Genomic DNA, 22819 nt, shown 5'->3' with positions numbered 1-22819 from the left:
TCCCGTGTTTTAAAGAACGCTACTGTCAGGGCACAATGGGCGGGGCACAATAGGGTGATACCCCGTACCACCCCTGAAAATATATGTATATTTTTTTCATTTAAATTTTTGATTGATTAACACTTACGGGTTATATACAATTAACAAAATATTTTTACTTTAAAAATTCACATTCAACTGTTAATAATAATATTTTTAACATCTTTTGTAAAGATTGTCTGAGTCTTTTGTTTAGTTTTGTCTGGTAATTTATTGAATTCTTTCACTCCATGGTTTATTAGTCTCGATTGTCTTTTTCTCGTTTTAGAAGGTTGTATATGATATTTTTTTGACATTCTCGTATCGTGTTCATGTTTACTACAGTTTTTTTCAAGTTTTAATTCTTCGTCTACAATTACATCAGTGGCTTATTTATGAATAAATTTTAAAAATTCTAGTTTAAAGAGTTCAGTTGCATTTAATTGTTTAGTTGTTTAAAAAGTTCTTTATTTGCTGTTAAATAGAGTAGGTCATATATTAACTTTAATATTTTATTTTGCTGTCTGTTTATGTCATTTTGATTTCCTGTTGCAAATAACATATTTTAGTTTTTACATAGGCTTCATACTTTTTTTTTTCTTTTTTCGAACAAAGTATTTGATTTAAAAAAAATTGTAGGTATCCTTTTTCCAACCTATGTTTTTAATGCGAAAGTGACATTCTTTGTTTGTTAGTTACGCTTTTATACCTCTAACGTCACTTTTTCAACTGCAGATGGTGCGAACATATATGAGAAAAAACAGCTGGCACTCATGGTCTTCGGATGCTATGTATCAAGCTGTTGATGCAGTCATAAGTTGAGAAATAGGATGGCTGCGTCTAATTGCGATGATGGTACGGAGTGCTATCATCAACACTTGAGAGATATATTTGAAAAAGAAAGGAGAATCCAGAAGATCTTGTTAATAAAAAGTCAATAAATTTCCGCACCGTTTTTACAGAGACAAAAAATAAAAAAATAATCGTAACCGGGTCTGACGAAAGTTCGGAAGAAGACGCATTCTGCTGTATTTCCAATGAAGGCCAGTGTTCTTGTTGGCAAAAGTTGGGTGCACATATCGTGTGCGAATTTATTCTCGATTCTCGTTTGTAAACTGTGCCAATAATTACTAAATTACGAACACAGATCACAGATTAGAAATTCACAATGTCGTTATTTAGTTTATTTTTTCATGTATCTACTATAAAACAGGCAAAAATTATTATTATATTGTATTATATAATCGGGACGAGTACCCCTTTGCGTCCCGGGGTTTATTTCCCATTGTGTCTCGGGGGGTGGGGCAGAATGGGAAATTGATCTTTTTTTTTAGAAACTATATTTTTATACTAATGATATATTTAGGTTAGTGAAACACTGTTTTTTTCGTAGCTTAATAAGTAAATGAACGTACAAATTGTAAAATAATGATATTATTAATTTCAAACTCTCATAAATTGCAATCAAATCTTAGCTACCCCGTTCCGCCCCGGGTTCCCCTACAATAAACATAATGAGTAATGTTCAACCAACACCGACTAGTAGGTATTGGTTCAACACTATTAGGTATTGCTCTATCACTTTCTTATCCAGATCTTGTCTTTTCTCCGTGTTTCGCGTCTTGCAATTTCTCACCATCTCATCTATGGATCTATGATCTTTTCCACTTTTTTATATCCAGATTTTTATCTTTGGAGTTTGTGACGCTTTTCGAATTAGTAATGTTATAGTTTTGCATTATCTCTGGCTTTTCGCATTAAAAAAATACTTTTTTAATGGTGGACCGCTCGAAATACTTCCATTTATGTTTCTTTCTCATAATTTATAGTCTATTTATTTTATTAAGTGTGCTAATGTGTTAGTTTTACAACTCACAACTTTTATAATTATTGAGAAGGTAATTGAACAATTTTAAATTAATAAACTAAAAAACATGTCGAAGGTACCGGCAAGCGATTTCACAATATTTCCTGAAAATAACAATATTTTGCTTTCGGATGTTTCGTGTTTAATTATTACCCAAAAGTAACTTGCTAATATATATTGCGTGAATTTTAACATATCTTCATTGATGCTTGTTTAATGGTGTTTTTTTGATCCAATATTTTTTTAAATTTAAGGATCAGCCATTTTATCCTTGTAAGTTGTCTTCAAAAAACATCTCCAAATCGTGTAAATATTGTGACATCCCCAGCTGTAATACCCGTGGTTGTAAATATCGGGTAATCATAAAATGATTATTTCAAAATATTGTTTTAATCAAAATACCTATTTCGCAGTAAGTAGTTGTATTTAAAGGCCTTACGGCATGGAATTAATTTCTATCAGAAGTGAACTGCGAATGAAGTGTTCAATGTTTCTAAAAAAACTTCAAACCAACTTCTTATCTAAATCATTAGGATATTCGTCAGCTTATATTGGTAAAATATAGATTTGTTGTGTGCCTGTGGACATTATAAAAAAATCAATCAAATCAATATATTTTTTTTCATTTTACTGTTTTTTTGTGAATGTGCACCAATCACTTTTATGGGAAGGTTATTATTATTATTATATATTACTTATATAGCGTCGTTTTCGTAATAAAATACCTCAAGGTTGCTATACAAAGTGATTCTATAGAGTTACAGATTTAGTCTAATGATTTTCACTTCACTTCCCTCTCACAATTTTGGACTTCTGTTGGGAGAGCATTCCATGCCATAGAACCTGCGATCGCCAATGCGCGTTCACCGAATTTAGTGCGCTGTTTGCATAGAGGAGTAATAACTTTTCGTTCCCTTAGGTATTCCGGAGTTTCGTTGCTTCACAATTCAGTTTTTCAGGAAGTTCTTTCTGGGGTTGGATGTGAAAGAGGTAGTGTCAATTGAAATGAATGACTTCTGGGATGGCAGTTATTATTCTTAGTGAACATTGATTTTAAATTCAGCACAAATTAACATTTTGAATGTCTTAATCAAGTCTCCACCTTACCTCCGTTCTTCGAGTGTGTTCCAAACCATGCTCTCATCGTAAGTTTTATTCTTTAGATTAACTACCATCTTAGTTGCTGTTCTCTGGACTTTCTCCACAAAATCTAATGTCTTCTCTCTCTTTAAATGGGAACTTCTAATAATGCTATGGTAAACGGCAATACCCAAATTATTTATGAGCGCTCACTTAGGTGCATGTAATCATGAAAGATTCTTCCTACTTTAATATCCCTGTTTCAGGCACAGTTAGTTAGATGGCTAACTGTGAAACCTGCAGTGCGGGTTTGATTCCCGCCAGTTGCATTTAAAAATTCAAGAAATGTTATTTTTTCAATTGGTTTGGATGTTGTGGCGTAATTTTTATAACCTCCTTCCATATCTTCTCTTTTCCATCTGCTGACAGACCTCAAAAATAGAGGCTTAGCGGATTATTCTTTTTTTTAAAAATATTTTTTACAAAACAAATTTAATCTTTACGCTGTTACATAATGTATCCGAGTATTTAGGGTATTCTTTTTATAAATTCCTTAAATGGAAAACATTCGTTGGTATCATCATCATTATAAGCTTGAAAGCGCTGGGTGGTCCTTGGCCGAATCCAGGAGTCTCCTCCACTCTTGCCGGTCTGCTGCCGTTGTTTTCGCTCACACGGAGATAGACAACTCTGAGGATTTTTTTTCAAAAGCTGCAATGGTTCCCTCGATAATCTTTGTCATAACCCAGATTTCAGAGGCATATGTTACAAACATTTACAGGAACAAAAACCCACAAAGATGACCGATGATATAAAATGTGCAAATATAATGGAAAGAGAAAACCTCGCAATGTTGGCTGAAGATGAGAAACCCATCAATTTCCCTGAACTCTACAACATATGTGGGGATGAATCAGGGAGTTTCGATGATCTGCTAAGCAATTATATTGAGACCTCGTGAGTATTTCGAAATATATAGATCATTCTTACTTATTAATATAACTAACTAACCTTACCACAATCGTAGAATACGTGTTTTGTTTTCCCTTACATTTAATAAACATCTTATACCAATTTTAAATTTAGATTTTCTTCATTTTTCTTAGTCTCCCTTTTTTAATATCTTTACTTTATCTTTTAATACTTAACTTTATATTAATATATAGCTGCTGATAAGTGACTTAAATAATATTATATACAGTAAAACTCCAATTATCTGTCTTAATTAGTGCCAGGTTTTATTGCTTTTGAAAGAATAAATTGGTAGTCAGATGGCAGAAGGGACCATTTGTATTTTTGTCTATGTTTTAGTTTTCAAAGGTTTTAATTAATATTTCAGTAAATACACCCAGATTTTATTTTAAAAATCAGCGTCATTTAGAATGGTAATTTATTATTGAAAAACAACACTAAAATATTTTAGTTTGTGAATTAAAGTCTTGAAATTGCGACGTATTTCAGCTCTCCTGAACATTTTTGAAAATTACACATGGTCCCTTCTGCCATCTGACTACCGAAATTAATAAAACAAATTGGGATCACTTTGAAAACTTACCTCAACATGTCCCGCAAAGTTCATTGCGCAATTAAATTTAAATTACGTCTCCTTTTTTTTATTTCCTGGTAATGATCTGTATATTTGGCAATCTGGATGACTGGAGTTTGGATAAACGGAGTTCTACTGTATTATGTGTAATATTTGCTTATCTGAAGATGCCCATTAAAGGGGGAAAGAGTTAATTGGTCAAACAAATAAATGAAAATGTGCCAAGTATTTTGAATTTATGACTTATATTTAAATATGAATTATTATGCAATGTAATAAATAAAATTTGCTGATATGATAATATTATTATTTAATTTCAGAAATTTAATGGATGACTCTGATCTTACTGATTTTAAAGTGAATATTTCAAATCAGCCAATGGTAAGTCCCAAATCAGATACTCATATACGTATGTAGAATTTTATTTCTAATAATTTACACAAACATTTTAATCCACCAATCTCTCGTTTTATAAGGTTTCCAAATAAAACTTTTTTTTTCAAACACTTGTATAATAATGTGCAAAGCCCGTTTTATATTGGTCAGTAAATGGTACAAGATCTTGTGCAGAATTTGGGCACATAAATATTGTGTCAATTCAATACACAAATTTGATGAAATCTGTGGTCAAATTCCAAAAATGTAAAACGCATCCTATTTTTCTAACAATAATTGAGCCAATATCTGCGCGCGCATACCACTATAATATTGTTAACTGTCATCTGTCAACTTCAATTTTCAAGGCATATTAAATTATTTCTTGTTACTTGTGTAATTTTATTTATTTAATTTGAATGGAAACTAAGAAAGATTATTATAAAATCAACAATTTATTTATTGAAAAAACAAAATAAGGGTGTAGATATTTACGAGTACCTACATTCTGTTATTTTATGTTTTCTTGAATCGTATTATTTTCTAGATATTAATATAAATCAATGCTATTGAGAGAACACTTTTTTTTTTACAGTCTCAGACTGGACCCCCACCGAGGGGAGATTTCGGTGGAGATTTTAATTTCGAAGTCAACCTGAGCAGTGAGACATCGAACAGAAAAAAATGTGTGGTAAGTTAAACTATTTTATGAATTATACTGTGTCCAGGCAAATGAAGAATGTGAAATAAAACCATAATAATCCTTGGACAAGTGTTTTTCTGTAAAAGGAAATCGAGTGAAGATAATGTAATATTAGATGACGATAAGTGAAGACTAAGTATTTCTCTACTTGTAAGGGGGTCGCGTATTCAAAAAGGTTGAAAAAACACTGGTTTATCGTATTGTCTAGCAAAATAAATACATGATAGGATTTACACTACAGTTTGCTAGTTTTATTTTATTCAAATATTTATCTTTATTAGCTCTTTCTAAATTGACATTCTGACTATCGCATTTGTTTTTTTTAGTGATATTTTGTTGTGCTGGTGTTCTGTTCGTCTCAACTGGTCACAGATCTTGAATTTTTTTCAATGAATTTGATTTTTAAAAATGTATACGTGCACTTCTTAAAAGTCGATAACAAAATTCATGAAAAAGTACATCAAAAGGCTAAATTTATTTTTTTTATATAAAAAAAACAATCGGATTGAAAATACACATAAAGCACATTATTGTCTCTAGACTAGCACTTGAAGCGTAAGATTACCTCAATGAGATGTCCCTTATCTGATGAAGCTTGTGATTTCAGTATTCCCTGGAACTGAACCGAGTGTTCCTGTCCATGATGGCAGAGATGGCCGTGCAGTTTGTGTGGGACTGGGAGGCCCTGGGCGAGCGCCAGGTGTGGGTACGCGCCACCCCTATCCTCGCTCGCAGTGAGCAGCAGGAGGCTCGTGTGCGGCGCTGCTTCAACCATCGAGTGCCAGAAGATGCCTCCAACCGAGGTAAATGCACAACCGCTTCTATTTCATTGGAAATCGGAAGTCTAGACATTAACCCTCTGACTATTGGATTATTTAAACGTGAACACTACACTAGTGCTTAATTTATTTTAGAATTGGTATTTTTGACTAAGAAATCTTACCTTTATTTATGATTGTCTTTTTTTTTTCAAAGATGTCCAAGAGCACTTCAGAAACTAGGAAACATTAAGGCTGTAGTCTGGTAAAACGAACGCAAAATTAGGAAATCATACAATTTTGCCATTATAAAACTAATGTTTTTTTTTAATCGCGCAATAATAATAATTAGATAAAAACAATATTTTTCAAAGGTATTTCTCTTAAAAAATATACTTAAAAGTTTTATGAAACTAAAATATAATTACTTTTTATTTGGCAGATTATGCCATTTCAAATTTAGACTAAACTCAGGTATCTGGGATCTCAATAAAGACTAAGTATTGAACTACAATTTGTTGTAAAAATTTAAAGATAATAAATTGAACATGAAAGTGGCCGAAGCCAAATTTTATTATTTTTATTTTGAAAAGAAATACAAGCATTTTAAATCACATTCATTTTTGTGACATTTTCCTTTATTTCTACTTAAAATTATGCCTTAATTCTGGTTATAATATTCAATTTAAAACAATATCTTATCGACTTTTTTATGACCTTTAGACCTGCCCTAATCGTTTTCAGTAAGGGCTGAAAAAAAACTCGTTTTAAAATGGCAAAATCGTATGATTTCCTAATTTTGCGGTCGTTTTACCAGACTACAGCCTTAAGACTTAAAAAAATAAAACAGCTGTTTATCCATAGGGATGTAAAAAATGTATAGACTATGCAGTATATGGCAAAATCTGTTCCTCTGATTTGTTATAATGTCTGATAAATACAGTTCTGTGTATGAAATAGAACCAGAATCATGGACGAGTGCTTTCGACTCAATGGCTGCTCTCAGGTAAAAGTCCTAAATAAGAAAATCAAGTGGAGGTAAATTCACCTTATAGTATAGTGGTTTACGCGTTCGTCTACCATACTTGAGGTCCCAGGTTAGATTCCTAGGAAGGTCGATATGAAATATTGATTAAAAAGGTGTTCTGCAGTGTAACATTTCATGTTCCTGTACTGGCACCTGAGGCATAAGGCTGATCACCTTACCTTCATGAAACAGGTGATCAATATACGCCACATTAAGTTTACTTATGCAGTGCCCTGTGCGCCCTCGGAAGCCGACAGGGGTGTGATGATGATATTTAAACCTAATATTGTTTTTTTTCTATGGCAATTCTTATAACTACATATTTTGGTGGTTTTAGGTATTTTCCCAGATATAATTCCGCATGTCCTCCGCTCGGCAAGACAGGGCCTCGATGTGCAGTACTGCGGGTTGGATGAGCACCAGGACAGCTGGCTCAGTGTAGCACTTAAGGCTCCCCAGCGGCCCCCCAATGGTGTGACCCACCTGCAACATGTTTACTTATTCTGTTGCAAACATTCCTGTACATCTGGTATCAACCGCCGACCCATAGAAGTGTTGTTTACTCTCGAAGACTCCATGTATGTATTTTAAATTATAATAAAAGCCATTGTACATACGGTATCCTTTTTGAAAATAAATAGAGACTCGCTGTGGCATGCTTGATTTAGACTATCTGATGCTGAGAGGAAAGTCATATGGAACGAATGGATGGAAAGCGTGAGGCATTTTACATTTTTCCCCTACAGGAAAATGGCATTATAGTTGTATTAGGTAAATTATTAACCATTATAAATTTTACCCTTCAATACCAGCTTATTTTGCTGATAAACAAAAAAAATCCCAAGCATTTAATTTTTCAAAAAAACTAAGGACTTTTTCTCAGTTACGTCTTTTGAGAATTATTGTGAATTGAGTTGAATTTTTAAAAATCAAAATATCACCGAGCTTTAAATTCTCAATGCGCTTAAAGAATATATTTATCACAAGAACTTTGTGATAAATATACAATTTTGAATAAAGTAGTTATAATAAAATAACTTTGTTTTTAACCACTAATTTTAATTAGTGGTTAAAAACAAAGTTGTTTTATATATTGTATTATAATGAATAACCACAAAGTTAGTGCTTCAAATATAAACTTTATAAAGTAATTTTAGCTACAGGTTATATTTTTTATATAAAAAGATAGCACATTGATGATTCAATCTTAAGAATGCTTTTAAAATCTTTTGTAACTTAACTAAAATGATCACTTTAACTGTAATAGGGCTTACATTCCAATTGGCTGTAAGCTCTTTAGCTACAAGACATGTCATGTAGCTCCAATCTGTAATTTAAATCATTGCAAAGCGCGTAGTGATTTATCACAAAAATCATCATATAATTTATAAAACTACATAACTGTATAAAAATATGTGTTGTGATATTTCTTTAGGGGTACAGTTCTGGGGCGTCGGTCGCTGGGTGTCCGAGTGTGCAGCTGCCCACGTAGGGACATGGAGAAGGAGGAGAAGGAGTTCCACCTCTCGTCTGGAGGGCCCCCTCCGCGCAAAAGAGCCATGCTCCGTGCGCCCCCAAAGCCCCAAACCACTTTGCCAGTAAAGAATGATGTATGTCCTATAAGCCAATATTAAGTAATATATTCTAGCCATGTGAGAAAAGATTTTTTATTCTATACGCAATTCTAAAACTCAATTCATAAGATCAATACATCTAATTTTTTTTGTCTTTATTTCAGTTATGTTATTTTTTAAGTATGATCATTGAATAAATAGTAATATGTGAACAGGTGGATTTATGTCTTCATGCCCTGTACAACGTGGGATATCTCGCTCTGAGGAACCTGCCAGCTGATAATCCAGCTATTCCACTTCTGCAAACGCTTAACCAAGAAGTGCAACGCCAGATCAACCAGCAGCCTTAACTAGCCCCATGTAGATATTTAAATTAGGATTAGTGCTCAATTCCAATTTGCATTTTGTAAAGCACACAGTGGATTCTTATAAATTAAATGACATTTTACCTTATTCATCAACCCCTTAGACGGAGATATTAAGAAGTCAAAATATCAATCCGTAATCGAGAAGATGTTGGGGCAGTGGGAGTGATGTAGTAATTGTAGTCATATCCAATGAACTATGAAAAATCAGTTGGGAAATTTTTACTTCTACACTACTTACACAAATAATTTAGTTCCTCGCTCAAAAATCTAATGTATATTTATTTCAAAGGTTTAGTTAATAGGATATTTTCACAAATCTCCGTCGTATATATATATACGTTGAAAATACATTACATATTTGGAGGATTTTTTACGATTCTAATTATATAACTATGTTCGATGGTGGTTCAAAAAGAACAGGTGTAAGGAATGAGGATGCCATTTTTTTTCAAAAATAAATTATTTGTTTTTCAACATAGTTCCCTTTTAGGGTTTATACACTTGCCGACGTCCCTGTCTTTTTTTCCCCTCCTAAAAAATAGGTATTGTCCAGATCTACAAAATACACCTCTGTTTCGACGATGACCTTCGTGCGGCAGCAATTCATGCAGTTTGGCGGCAACAATTCCGGATGAATGTGCTGGTGCGTTATCATGGTGAAGCAGCTCTTTCTTATTTGCTAAATGGGGCTGTTGTTTCCTTTAATTTCTTATCAAAGCGATTAATAACTCGCTGTAGTATTGCCCAGTGATAGTTTTTCCTTTTTCTAAGAAGTCCATGAATATTACTCCCTTCGCGTTACCAAAAAATTTCACCATAACTGTTCCGGCCGAAGGGATTGTCTTCACCATCCTTGGAGCAGATTCACCGGAAGCAACCCATTGTTTTGATTTTTTCTTGATTTCTGGTTTATGATGATGAATCCTGGTCTAAACGGCGGTGACAACTCAACACATAAGTCCTTCATATCGTACTTAAATTGCTCCAAACACAGCTTCGAAGTTGCACTCGCTTATTGTCCACTGTAAGCAATCGTGACACCCATCAGGCCAACAACTTTTTAATGTAAAATATTAATTGCCGTTCCCATCGACACATAGGCACCTGCTTCTTTGGGTACTTTCGTTCGACGATTAGTGAGAATTACATCTCGGACCTTTTCAATGATTTCCTCAGTAACCACATTTGCCAGACGTCCCGGGCAATCTTCATCAAAAATGGATATTCGACCACGTTCGAATTCATTTGACCAATATCTAACTGTCATCATTGATGGAGAAAGATCCCCATTAACAGCATCCAATTCCGCATTTTCCATCCAAAAGTAAAATACGAATGACTGAACGACACTGAACTTTCTCCATTTTAGCATAAACCACGTTGTGCTGCTTACTGCAATGGCTGTTAAATACAAACTAACCTACGAATCAGTATCAAATTAAAAAGCTTTCATTACGTCACATGTATTGCATTTAATGTAATGTACATGGCTAAGCATGTTGGCTGTAGCATATGCAAATTTACTATTACTAGTAGTCTAATACATGTAATTTTTTATACAATGTAGGTAATCAGAGAAACCTAGATAATAGGGTAACCATAAAAATCTTTTTTTTTTCCTCATTCTCTCATATACATAATATCCGAGAAGAAACTTGCTATTTCAATCGTGATTATTTTTCGAGATAGTCATTGTGACGATCCATATACGTTAAAACGTATTATGCACTCAGGCACTCATGTTCCTACTTACTCAACCACACATGTTCCTACTTAATCAACCAAACATTTTCCCATAGAAATTTTCCTTTTTTAATGCATGTCATAAATGTAGTGTTTATGTGACAAGCTAAACTGAATGGTCAAAAATGGGTATTCATGGTGCTCCAATTTATAAGATTCTACTGTGTAATATTTTATATAAATTTTATTATATTGTATAAATAAAATCAAACTTTTAGTGCCTTACAAAAAATTATAGTTACTACGTTATGACGCCATGTTAATTTCTGCCTTAAAAGATGTTATATGTTATAAAGTGCACTTATGAGACAGATATAAATGTATGAATTGGTGCTTAAAATTCTTTATGAGATGTTTATAAACCTTAATAATCATTTGGTGCTCCTGAAACGGAGATACGTATATATGTATAGGGCTATCTATTTAAATGCATATATATGTATAGGGCTATCTATTTAAATGCATATATATGTATAGGGATACATCTATTTACATGCATAAACATGTATGTAATGTTATTCGTTTATAAAGACTTATTTTTATAGTTTTTGTATGTTTTGACATATTTACTTTATACAATGTGCGAATAACAAATTAATTTACACTTTTTCTACATGGAGCATTTATTTATAAAGATGATCATGCAATCTTTATTTAACATTTCACTCTCGATTCTTTTTCAACACTAATACAGTCCAGCGATAACTCTTAACATAATCAGTAAAATAACTGTTAAAAAGCCCAAAATATCTTAAAATGATATGCCGACCTGTGGATAGATTTGATATTTTTTTAGCAATATTTATATACGTTATTATGTAGCATTACATACTTACCGAACTGTATTAAGTTTTGTGAAATTCCATACAACTTAATTGTTTACTTATTTTGATTTAAGTTTATTTTATCTACATTAAATTTAGTAAGAAATTGAATGTAGTTAGTAAATGTTTATTATACATACATACCAATGTGCATTAAAATATTTTCTATTTGTGCAGTAATGCTTAATATTTAGGATAGTTGGTTTAATTGAATAAAGCTTATTTTAGTGCAGAGAAATTGTACTTGATTGTATTTATGTCTTTTACTCCCTTTCCCAGTAAGTCTCTAAGAGTATTAAGCATATTTTAACTTTTAAATAAAGTAAAAATATTTACCTGAAAATTGTGATTTCCTTTGTTGATATTTGATTTCGACATATTGTAACGTTATTTATAGCTTAAGGTTGTTGAAATAATGTCGAGTTGCTGTTACAGATATAGTTATCTTAATTTTATTACATTCAAAATGCCCTAAATGTAAAATATGGGTAAAACAAGTATTTTGTGCCATTTTGGACTGTTCTTTTATGCATAGTTTAAATTTAGTTCAACAAATTTATATGCAAAAAGAACATTCAACTCAATTATCTGTCGCAACTCGCATTTTGTTCTGTGCGATTGTGAAATAATTATTTTTTGTTTATTTTTAATAATAATTGTTTCTTAAATGTTTTTATTTAATTTTAAAAATAAAATGATATTCATTTTTAATCTGTGTTTCTGTTCCCTTAGTTTATTCCTTAAGTTTATATATAATCTTACTAATAATATAAATAAAATACTCGGGAGTAAGGCTGATTTGCGATCTCAGTATTTGCAGGATCAAAGATTTTCAATCCCACCGGATCCTGCGTGCTTCCAGTGCAGAGCTTAAATAATTTTTATTTAGTGTTCAAACGTTGAAATATTTATTAGTTTAGATAGCGATAACAAATAGGTACAGGAACTAGTAAAGCTGTAGGTGCTAAAAGATGTATGACAGTTGACAGCTAAAATAAAATTCTATGATCAACCAATGAAGTATTTTTATTTATTACTTTTTTATACAAAATAAAATTTTCATCAAATCTTACTAATCTAATTATTGATTAGCCTGCTGCAATCAGTATTCGAGCGCTTGCGCTTATGGGAGGACGTTTCGATGCTGCTTGCTAGTTCTGCAAATACCGCGGTATCCCGCACACGTAATTTCGCTCCAAGCGATATTCGGAAATAATGCAGGATCCTGGTATAACTGGATTTGAGAAAAGTTCTACAGCAATATCATTATTTACTACAGAAATGAACTTATAATTAGATAGTTATCAGAAAATGTATTCAATTTCTATAAATATAATTTAGTTTAAATAAACATGTAATAATAATAATTATGGATTGCTTATATTAGCGCCATTTTCGTAATTTATTACCTCAGGGCGCTTTACAAAGTGATTATATAAATTTAATTTTAACTTTTGAATTTAAGAAATACATTTACTTTGTCACCATATGCTAAGAATTTATTCAAATGATTTAGAGAACAAGTGGGTTTTAAGTTTCTTTAGAAACATCACTTCACTCTCACAGTTTCGGATCTCTGCTGGGAGAGCATTCCATGCCGTAGGGCCTGCGACCACAAATGCGCGTTCGCCAAATTGCTGTTTGCGTAGAGGTATAATAACTTTTCCTTTTGACGTTGATGTAGCTGATCTAAGCGTAAGACGTATGTCAGCTAGTTCATCTGCAGAGTTCCCTTAGATATTTTGGAGCAGAGTTGTGCAGTGACTTATACATAAGCCAACAGAGTTAGTATTCCACCCTGTGGTAAACGTAGCCAGTGTAATTCCCGAAGTAGTGGAGTGATATGACTGAACTTAGAGATTCCAAAAATAAGTCTCGCTGCGGCATTCAATACAGACTGCAAGCGAGTCATTTTTTCACATTCACATTTTTTATTCATTGGTAGACCTGCGTAGATACCATTACAATAATAGACTAGACAGTACAAACGCATGTTTATAAAGAAATGGAGACGGACTCAAAAATGGATGTGAGTTTCGATCTTAAGTTTTGGTATAATGTGACTAGAGATGAGAAAAAATAAGATTTATAACACGTCTGGTTATATTTCAAAGATATTTATTGACTTAGTTCATACATTACATACAGTACAAGCACTAGGAAATTAAATAAATACAATATCGTTGGTTACACGGGTTGGCAGGCACTGACTTTACAGATTGAGAGGCAGCGGAGATATTGTTTCACAACACGGAATTGATTTACGACTCAGGATGGCCCGGGCACAGGGACATATGGTGTTAAGACAGCCAAACTCTTTCTTCCTAGTAATATGATGTCTCGCACCGTATTCAGAAGTTAGCAAAAGGGCCTATCAGCCAGCATTCGAACTTCACTTAGTAGGTACTCGGGAACAATTACTAGGATCTCGATTAATCAAATTATATGTCTGACCAAAGAACCCGGAGGTGCCAAATAAGGCAAGCAACTAGGTTAGCAAGGGTTGAAAGTATAATATGACTGTACAGGATCTCGATTAATCAAATTATGTCTGATCCTTTGGTTCTTTAACCCGGAGGTGCCAAATAAGGCAAGCAACTAGGTTAGCGAGGGTTGACAGTATAATATGACTGTACGGGATGAGAGCCCTGAGTGGGTGTCCTAACCAAAAAGTAGCAAGGGATAGGTAAGCAGAAAAGTAAGAGGACGATCCGGAATACTTCGGACTTCTGGAGCTAGAAATCAGCCTTATAAAGGCCGAAATCGAGGGGGGATGGTAAATTTAGGGGTCTCGCGGGGCATGAGGTAAGCGCGGGTGGCTGGAAGGCATCGCATTGGAATGCGGTAGAATATGCAAACCTATATCATATGTTGGAGGAGTTGTTAATACATAACTATCTCGTAAGAAAAGGATAACAATATGCGAAATAAAATTTATAGGGAAAAGGCGGATGCTATAGATTCTAAAAATAATACTATATACATACCAAACGAAACTACGTAATTATTTTGAATTGATTCTCGGTCTAACAGTGAACTGACATTGAAACTGGCGTCATGGGATCAATTCCCATCAGTTGCAAGAAAAAATTCCAAGATTATGGTTTATTTTTCATAACTTTCTTCCATATTCTCTATTTACCACTTGTTGAAAAGCAGCCTTTAAAATGCTGAGTTCTGATGGTCCTAATTTTCCTGGATTTCTGCTATCCGATGGATAATGTTAGTATTGACACTAATGCCCATTTTGTATAGCGGTTTTCTACAGACTATAAAGCAAAGTTTCATGGATAGATAGCGCTAATGAGAATAACTTAGCATATTTTTCTCAATTTCTGCCTATTTTCAAAATGTTAGTTTTGATTGTATGCTACTCAAATATAGTCATTAATAACTATAAAAATTATTAAATTTAAAAACAGTGATAGGTTGTCAACAGGGATGTCTTATGAAATTTTAACAAAATGCTAATATATTTTCAGACCGCATAGTCAAATTTTGGTTTAAACTTGGACGATGTTTTTTATTGCCAAAAACATATTTTTTGATAACTTGACTGCAATATTAAATGATAAGATCACACCCCTCTGATTAGGTTATTTAGGTTTGTTTTGAAAATTTACAAAACACAAAAACAGTTTCTTATTTTAACGACTACTGACTATTAATATTTCTCTGATAGTAATTATTATAAAACGGAAATAACGCTGAAAATTTAACTAGTACACATTTCATCTAATAACTTTAATATCTCCATAAATATAATAAATTAAGGATTGAGATTTTCGGTATTCCTCCGTTATACATTTATGAATAGGTTGAAATATTTAGTTATTGAATAAATAATGCTTATTGGGAACAGAAAAAGCATTTTACTGAAAATCTGAGATCAATCACCAATACAATATAAAGTTTACCAATGTGTTGAATGTTGCGGAGTACGTAATACATAATTGTCTCACACATTCTTAAGAATACTATCGCTAAAGAGAGACAATTTCATGCATGAACAGCATAGTTTCTGGTACTTCTCCCAGACGCCTGGTAGCCCCTAACTTTCGTTAGGGGCGTTTCATCCGTGCTACTAGCATGAGTTAATGTTCTTCTCATGTTTTTAGCAATTAGATTATAAATGTTGTCACTTTTTACTTCAGCTATAAATAATTGAATCAATTGCATATGAAAATTACATTTTTCCGATATAAAATCTCTCATTTTTTGCATGTGTAATGACTACACAGCACAGTAACACACTGATGTTTTAAGGACAGTAAGGGAAAGGTTTAATGTCGATGGACAGTGGTAATAATTTCAGACATCAATATCTAGTCATATCACTGCGGTAAAATAAATGTTTTTTATGCAAGTGTCAAACTTTCAGTCTTCTATTTATACCTTTTGTATAAAATGAATCAGGCATTGTTACTGTTACACAAAATTTTTACTCCTAATTTGAGTTCCCAGAAGGGAAAAAACTAAGAATATAAATTCTTAGTTTTTTCTGCCGATAAAATATTGAAAATACAGAGGAGATATTGAAAAATGAGGTCACAGTGGGAAAAAATTAGTATTATTTACAAAAAAAATTAATAAGTGATGAAAAAAAGGATCACAAAGGATAAAATAACTCACAAATCTGGTAAAAAGAACAACTACATGTGTTTTTTTTAAATGTTGGTTTTATTATATTACAATTGTTAAACTTAATAAGTCAGTTACGATAAATTTAACAGTTACAATATCGTAACAGTTACGATAAACCTAAAATTACAAAAACTATTTAAACTTATACTTTAACTGCTCGAATGCCAGAGCGTAGATCTCGGCTTTCAATTTCGGTAACCATTGAGCGCCGGAGTGTAGATCTGCACAGTAAATCTTGAAGCGGAATTTGCCTTATTTTCCTTACTAATGAGTACTTTAGGGCCTAAATCAGACTTTTCGTACTACTTTTTGTAGACAATCATTTTACCATGTCAGCGAAGATTAATAAAAAATTCAGTTGATTCTCAAAATTACCGATGGATAACTAGTGTAAAAAAATCATTGCTCTAGTTCCATAATCCAGGGACGAAATAGGGAATACGTTTGTGTGGTGAAAAGTCCTCTTCCTTGCATCGTCTTAATTCAATATATTTTATAATCATACAAAAAATAGTTTAATTTTTCTCTACAAAATGGAAATTTCATAGGTAAGCAAGCATTTAATACTATTTTGTAAATTACTGTGATAGAAGAAATCATTTATCACTGGAATCATAACAGTGGGCTTAAAGAAATGGCTAAAAATTGTGGTGGTATGTTTCATTAACATATTACCCATATCAATAAAGATATTAAGATTTTTTATGGCATAGTGAATTTTTTAAAAATAATTTACTAATGTGCGTAAAGGCCTCCAGAAAGTGGTTTGCAACTCTATGACTCATATTAAAATAAAAACACAGTAAAGTTGCTGCGCCTAAAAAAATAACAATCTACATTTCTGTATACTTTTAAAAGTGCAGATTATACTTGGAGATATCGATTCATTAACTTTGTTATGTAAAAAACTACCGCTGGATGTTATTTATCTAAATCTAAATGAATATGTACACACTTTAATGCGTTAAAGATATAATTCAAAATCAATTCTGTTTGAAGTATAAAATGGTCCATCCTGTCCGCATTTCCTTACCCAAACACCGGATTTGAAAAACCCCTCATCCACCCACTGCTGCATCTGCTGAGTGCTATTGGGTCCGTGTACTTCGGAATCTTCACCTTGACTCCATTTAAACTCCCACATTAATTTTGCTGCTGGTTCCACTTCTTCCCCTTCATTGTCCTTCGTAGCATCGTCCAATCCTTGTTTATCATTTTTCTCCTTTTCTTTGGCATCAAAATCATCTGCATACATGTCTAATTCCTCACCATTGTTTTTTGACGAGCAGCCTGCTGATTTTTTTGACTTGTCGACTATAGACGATATTTTTTCAAATGTCTCTTGGTAAATATCCATATTTCCAGTTCTAGTTAAGATTTCATTAGCTATAGATGTTAATTTAGTAACACTTTCTGCACCAGTGTCAACAATTCCAGCTTTCTTTCTTTTCCATCTCTCGGAACTAGATATTTTTGTACTAGCGCCTATAAAAATATTTTTAAAATGATTAGTTATTTATAATTATAGTCGTTATTATTTCCGTACACGGCACTGCTTTGGTGCGCCAACTGCAGCATATCCTGATCCTGATTAAATGTAAAATGAAGAGGAGTTCAGTTTTACACAATTGGTGCAAATGCATACACTCACCACCATACCATGAGGCTATACTAAATTCATATATTTATGCAAAAACAACAACATTTAGAGATGATTACAAAAAATCATTATGATTATTTGCCAAGCACAGAATAATTTTGGTGAGTCCGATTTGTAACATTTTTAAGATTGTCGGTGTTCCGGAGGCGAATATTATACATAGAAAATAAAGAAGTAAATATAATTAAATGCAGCTAAGAACCCCGGTATTTGTACGACTGAGTTCTAGGCTCCCAATAAAAATAAATGATTCGCTTTCGAGCCTGGCCTCAGTAATACCGGGGCAAATAATATAGCCAGAGAAAACCGATTATTACTTAAAATTAATATGTGTGTGTATAGAAATAAAGGCCTAAAAAGGGCCATTGTATTATTTTGTCATGTTGCGCGCTTTGCGGCTACCGGCAAAATAGTCCGTACGGGTGTGCGCCTCTATTTATGTAGTCTGCGGCCAGAAATGTGCGGTGAGTGGTGGGGGTAGCTCACGGCTCAAGGCCAGCCGGCGCAGGTGCTACGGCTAGACCGCGGAGCTCGATGCGCGCCGCTTTATAAGGTGTGTATTTTGTCATATTCAATCAGTTGAGTTCCTAACTCTGAACAGTTCGCACGTGTTTTATTGAGTTCTCCGTCCTGTTTGCCTTCCTGCACTTGGCTCTTCGCTCAGCCAGCTGACTGCCTTCGCCTCTCTACACCACTTGGATCGGGTGGAAAGTCCTTTTCGGGGCTATTGAGGTTGACTTGTGGTAGGCGCAGTTGTGCCCCTACCTTCCGACTTTGTCTTTGACTCTGTTTGGGAGTGCGGCTTCTCACTTACACCGGGAAGCCTGACTACAGCAGACGCGGGTGACAAACCAGCGCACAAATCGTGGTAATGCGTACGTTACAGTATGAATGGTAATGCATTTCATAAAAAATATATTTCAGCAGAGATAGAGAAGGAAATATGGAAGACTAGGCATTTACAGGGATTATGATCTGTCATTGACAGGTTTCACTATATAACATTAAAGATGTCGCGAAAGTGATGAAACCGGTCACTAGTTGTTATTCCAAAATTTGTGTATTTAAGTATCACTTATCGTTTATTTTCATAATAAAAAGTATAACATTGCGTTTGATGCTTTACCCAAAAATTTCATTTTTGGAGCCATATCAAAACATTCGGCAATAAGTGTGTTTGAAAACTGTGAATCAAAGGAAAAAGAGGGCTTTGAACTGCTGACCTCTGATCTGTGAGTGCGGGACACTACCACAGAACCACAGCCGGCGTTTTTTAGTACATTTTTAACAATAATAATTTAGCAAAAGACATACCCAATCGTTGGATCGATTTTAAGATTGTTTCCTTGGGTTTCATGAAGGTCAGCATCTCTGCGTAGGACGCTTTTAGATTAAAAGATTTTCCTTCCTCTGTTTCACTCTCACTACTGCTGTCATCTCCTAGCCCCTTGAGGAGGTCATCCTTGTGTACTCGGTACTTGTCTTCTGGCCTTCCCTGCACCTTCACCCAATCTATATTGTCCAGCCAGCTGTCTTTAATCTCCTTCTCTTTCTTCCAATGGTAATGACCTTGGGTGTCGAAATGACCTTCCTCTAATTCTTCTTTCATGTTAAATGGAGTTATCTTCACCTGAGTAAAATTACCAATAAAGTATTTTAATTTTGATTAAGACTATCAAACAAAAACGATGTCCGTCGGGTGCAATAACTCCTCTTAAATGTGAAGTAAAACTTTTAAATTTCACTACAGATCTAATTTACAAGTCAATAGTACTATTTTCTACAAGAAATTTACTCCATGATTGTGATTATTTCGACAACCGTTAACTATAGTGACGTGAAATTTAGACATGTCATTTAAAATGCTATTTTTAGGACAACTTCATTATCTACCGACATATAATTTACACAACATTGACTAGTATATTAAAAAATACAAATCTATATTCAAACTCAAACTATTCCAAAACAGCTAGCTGTAGCAATGTTAGTAAATTAATAAAAAAATTGGATGATATTTCCTATTTGACTCAAAATTTACCCAGCGTTGTCGATAAATTCATAACTCCTTAACATAAGCTGTTGAGAGATTAAAAATTTAAATACGTTGATTAAATTGCCATTTATTTCCAAAAATAAGTTATTTAAAAAGGTTCAATTAGTTTGAAACTATACCACATATGGTAAATAAAGCAGGATAAATTATATAAAAAGTATATTTCATCTGTGTTTATTACACAAAAATAAAAGAAGTACTTTAGTTTGAGCGCTTGAGAGGTTAAACAAAATTTTACATGTTATGTTATATTTGTAAAGAGCACTAAAAAACACAATTTATTTATTATGATAAAAATGCAGTTTCATCAAGAAATATCAGTAGAATAATTAAATCAATTCTATTTGTGTATCAAAATAATTTCATTAGTATAGATAGGAAATACATTTTATTCTGATAATCAAAAATTAAGAATTTTAATTTCTATGTACAACTTCTTACTTTAAATTCCACACGTCAATTAAAGTGACTTATTACAGATCTGATGGAAGGATTTCCCAGCAACAAAATATTGGCAATATCTGAAAGTATGATTTGTCTTTTTTGTTCAAAAATTACTGTCATTAAAAATTGCTAAACTTCGAATGTGGAATGCCTATCCTATGCCTAGGCTAAATAGCTGTGTTGCATTTCAAACGATGTCCAGTTTTTCAGTCATCATTTTGACTGTCTTCTATTTTGATAAGATGAATAGAGGGGTCCCCATACATTGTATACTAAACGAGGAGCATTTTTACTCTAAATCCTGTTATTTTAGATCACATGAACTTAAAAATGAACACAAGGTGTTTATTACCCTAAACATACCCTTAGAAAAAACATTCGGTATGCTGTTTAAACAAATATTAGTGAAACATAACTTACAATGTAAAGAATGTTTAAGTCAGAGATTATGTAGTAACAAGTTAGTTTATGTAATGAAACGGGAAATAGTATGTTTTGTTAGTCTAGCTCGAATAAAACAAAGGCATAAACAAATTAGTTAACCTCTCCTTCCATCCCGGCGATGCCATCTTCTTCCCCCTCAATGTCATCGGCGTGTAAAATATCATTTTTTTCTTCTTCAGCGCCACTATCTTCTTCATCCGAATCTAAAGAATGTTTTTTTCCGTCGTACTTTCCAGCTACGTCCACACGTTTTCCTTCTTCTTCGAAATTAGCACTGTCAAACTTACGTTTAGGCATGTTTTAGATACAATCGACATACAGAAATATTAAGTCATGCCAAGCCTTTGACAACTGGCGGAAGGAAATTTGGAGTTTAAGATAAAAATAATTACTCGGCAAACGTTTCCGTTTAATTATCAAAACACAATAATCCGCGAAGTGAAGAATTGGACAAGCGAAAAGAGAAATAACAAATTCGAAATAGAAACCCACAAGTCAGAGATACCAGAGATGTGACCAGTGACGAAACAAAGATGAAAGACTGATGACAAATTAAAATTAATGACAACCATTATCATAGACAAATCATAAAAACACAAATTGTCACAAATTAGTGTGCTGTGATAAAACGTATTCAAATACGTTTTTATTTTTTATCGTTCTTTTTCCACTTACAAGCATAATGAATAATGCACCATAGGGCACTGAATTGGTACACTAAACGGAGAGTATCTCGATCAGTATTACGGTTTGATGTTTGACTGCCGGTTCAGGGACTATGAAACATTGCAGATTGCAGTGTAGTATTTCTACAATAGAGACATATCACTTTGTTTTATTTTTAAAGTAACAAAGGTCTGTGAAATACTGTCCAGTAAAAAAATAATTTTGCTAATTACTAGTAGCATAAAACATATTTTTAAATTTTGAACTCCCCCAAAAACGGTCATTCCTTCGGCCATGCCCCTAATACTTCACTATTCATGTTTATTTATTCGTTCCATTGAATTTTGTTTAGAACATTATCACGAATGTTGACGTCTCAACAATCAAGGCCAAACACGTCGCGTTTTTCTACGAACGTATTTTTAGTGAATTTCTTTTTTACATTTATATATAAAATCATTTTTCCACAATAAACATATTGATTTTAAAAATACAATTAAATATTCTAAATCTGTTCCATATATTTTGATCGGTATTCGTAGTATGCGATATTTCCCTATTCCTTTATCATCTGTCAATTTTTTTACGGTGAAATGTGGGCGAGATTTATCTGAACTACTTACCTAAACAAAAAAACGCCAGATGAGGAAGTTCGGTATTTTTTTATATATTTTTATTTGTTAATAAGACTGTTAAACTGAGCCGATTTTTAAAAATATATATATTTATATCGTATTATCAGCGCTATGATTTTTTGAAGTTTTGTATTTCTGAAATAACTCCGCGTTCACACGTCACCGTCAAAGGTTTCCTGTCAGTTCTCCCGATTGGTTCATTTACCATAAGCAAACCAGATATTCTTCACAGCTCTCATATCATTAGTTGGTTCATATGAACCAGTGATGTCATTCAAAGTAGTGCGTTTTTATTAAAATATTTTTTACAATTTTTTTTGTACATTTTTGAGAAACTTTGCGTTACTATTCAATGCTAATTTTTACCGCGCGCAAGACAACACTTTT

The 22819-nt window shown here is 33.1% G+C and overlaps 2 protein-coding genes across 2 annotated transcripts; one reads left to right on the top strand and one right to left on the bottom strand.

Moving 5' to 3' along the window:
* Positions 1-1712: 1712 nt before the first annotated feature.
* p53 (transcription factor p53) lies at positions 1713-10640 on the top strand. Its single transcript, XM_088235180.1, has 8 exons — positions 1713-1916; positions 3747-3922; positions 4832-4892; positions 5482-5577; positions 6197-6392; positions 7712-7952; positions 8810-8984; positions 9164-10640. The coding sequence occupies exons 2-8, from the start codon at positions 3765-3767 to the stop codon at positions 9296-9298; spliced, it is 1062 nt and encodes a 353-aa protein (XP_088091306.1). The 5' UTR covers positions 1713-1916; positions 3747-3764; the 3' UTR covers positions 9299-10640.
* Positions 10641-16544: 5904 nt separating this feature from the next.
* holn1 (CD2 antigen cytoplasmic tail-binding protein 2 homolog holn1) lies at positions 16545-21652 on the bottom strand. The gene is made up of 3 exons (XM_088235170.1): positions 21231-21652; positions 19502-19817; positions 16545-18012 (listed from the first exon to the last, which is right to left on the bottom strand). The coding sequence occupies exons 1-3, from the start codon at positions 21426-21428 to the stop codon at positions 17492-17494; spliced, it is 1035 nt and encodes a 344-aa protein (XP_088091296.1). The 5' UTR covers positions 21429-21652; the 3' UTR covers positions 16545-17491.
* Between the last annotated feature and the right edge of the window lie 1167 nt (positions 21653-22819).

Source organism: Micrasema longulum, unplaced genomic scaffold, assembly GCF_059751315.1.
Source record: "Micrasema longulum isolate JH-2025_06_02 unplaced genomic scaffold, ASM5975131v1 h1tg000092l, whole genome shotgun sequence".
In the NCBI taxonomy this organism is placed as follows: Eukaryota; Metazoa; Arthropoda; class Insecta; order Trichoptera; family Brachycentridae; genus Micrasema; species Micrasema longulum.
Note: the sequence above shows the minus strand (reverse complement) of the source record. Positions and strands in the feature narration are given on the sequence as shown.

Coding starts and splice junctions, on each gene's coding strand:
- p53 (XM_088235180.1), top strand. CDS start 3,765: ATGACCGATGATATAAAATGTGCAAATATAATGGAAAGAGAAAACCTC. Junction 4,893..5,481: donor ATATTTCAAATCAGCCAATG/GTAAGTCCCAAA, acceptor TTTTTTTTACAG/TCTCAGACTGGACCCCCACC. Junction 7,953..8,809: donor TTTACTCTCGAAGACTCCAT/GTATGTATTTTA, acceptor ATATTTCTTTAG/GGGTACAGTTCTGGGGCGTC.
- holn1 (XM_088235170.1), bottom strand. CDS start 21,428: ATGCCTAAACGTAAGTTTGACAGTGCTAATTTCGAAGAAGAAGGAAAA. Junction 19,818..21,230: donor TCGCCGGGATGGAAGGAGAG/GTTAACTAATTT, acceptor AATTTTACTCAG/GTGAAGATAACTCCATTTAA. Junction 18,013..19,501: donor AAAATCGATCCAACGATTGG/GTATGTCTTTTG, acceptor ATATTTTTATAG/GCGCTAGTACAAAAATATCT.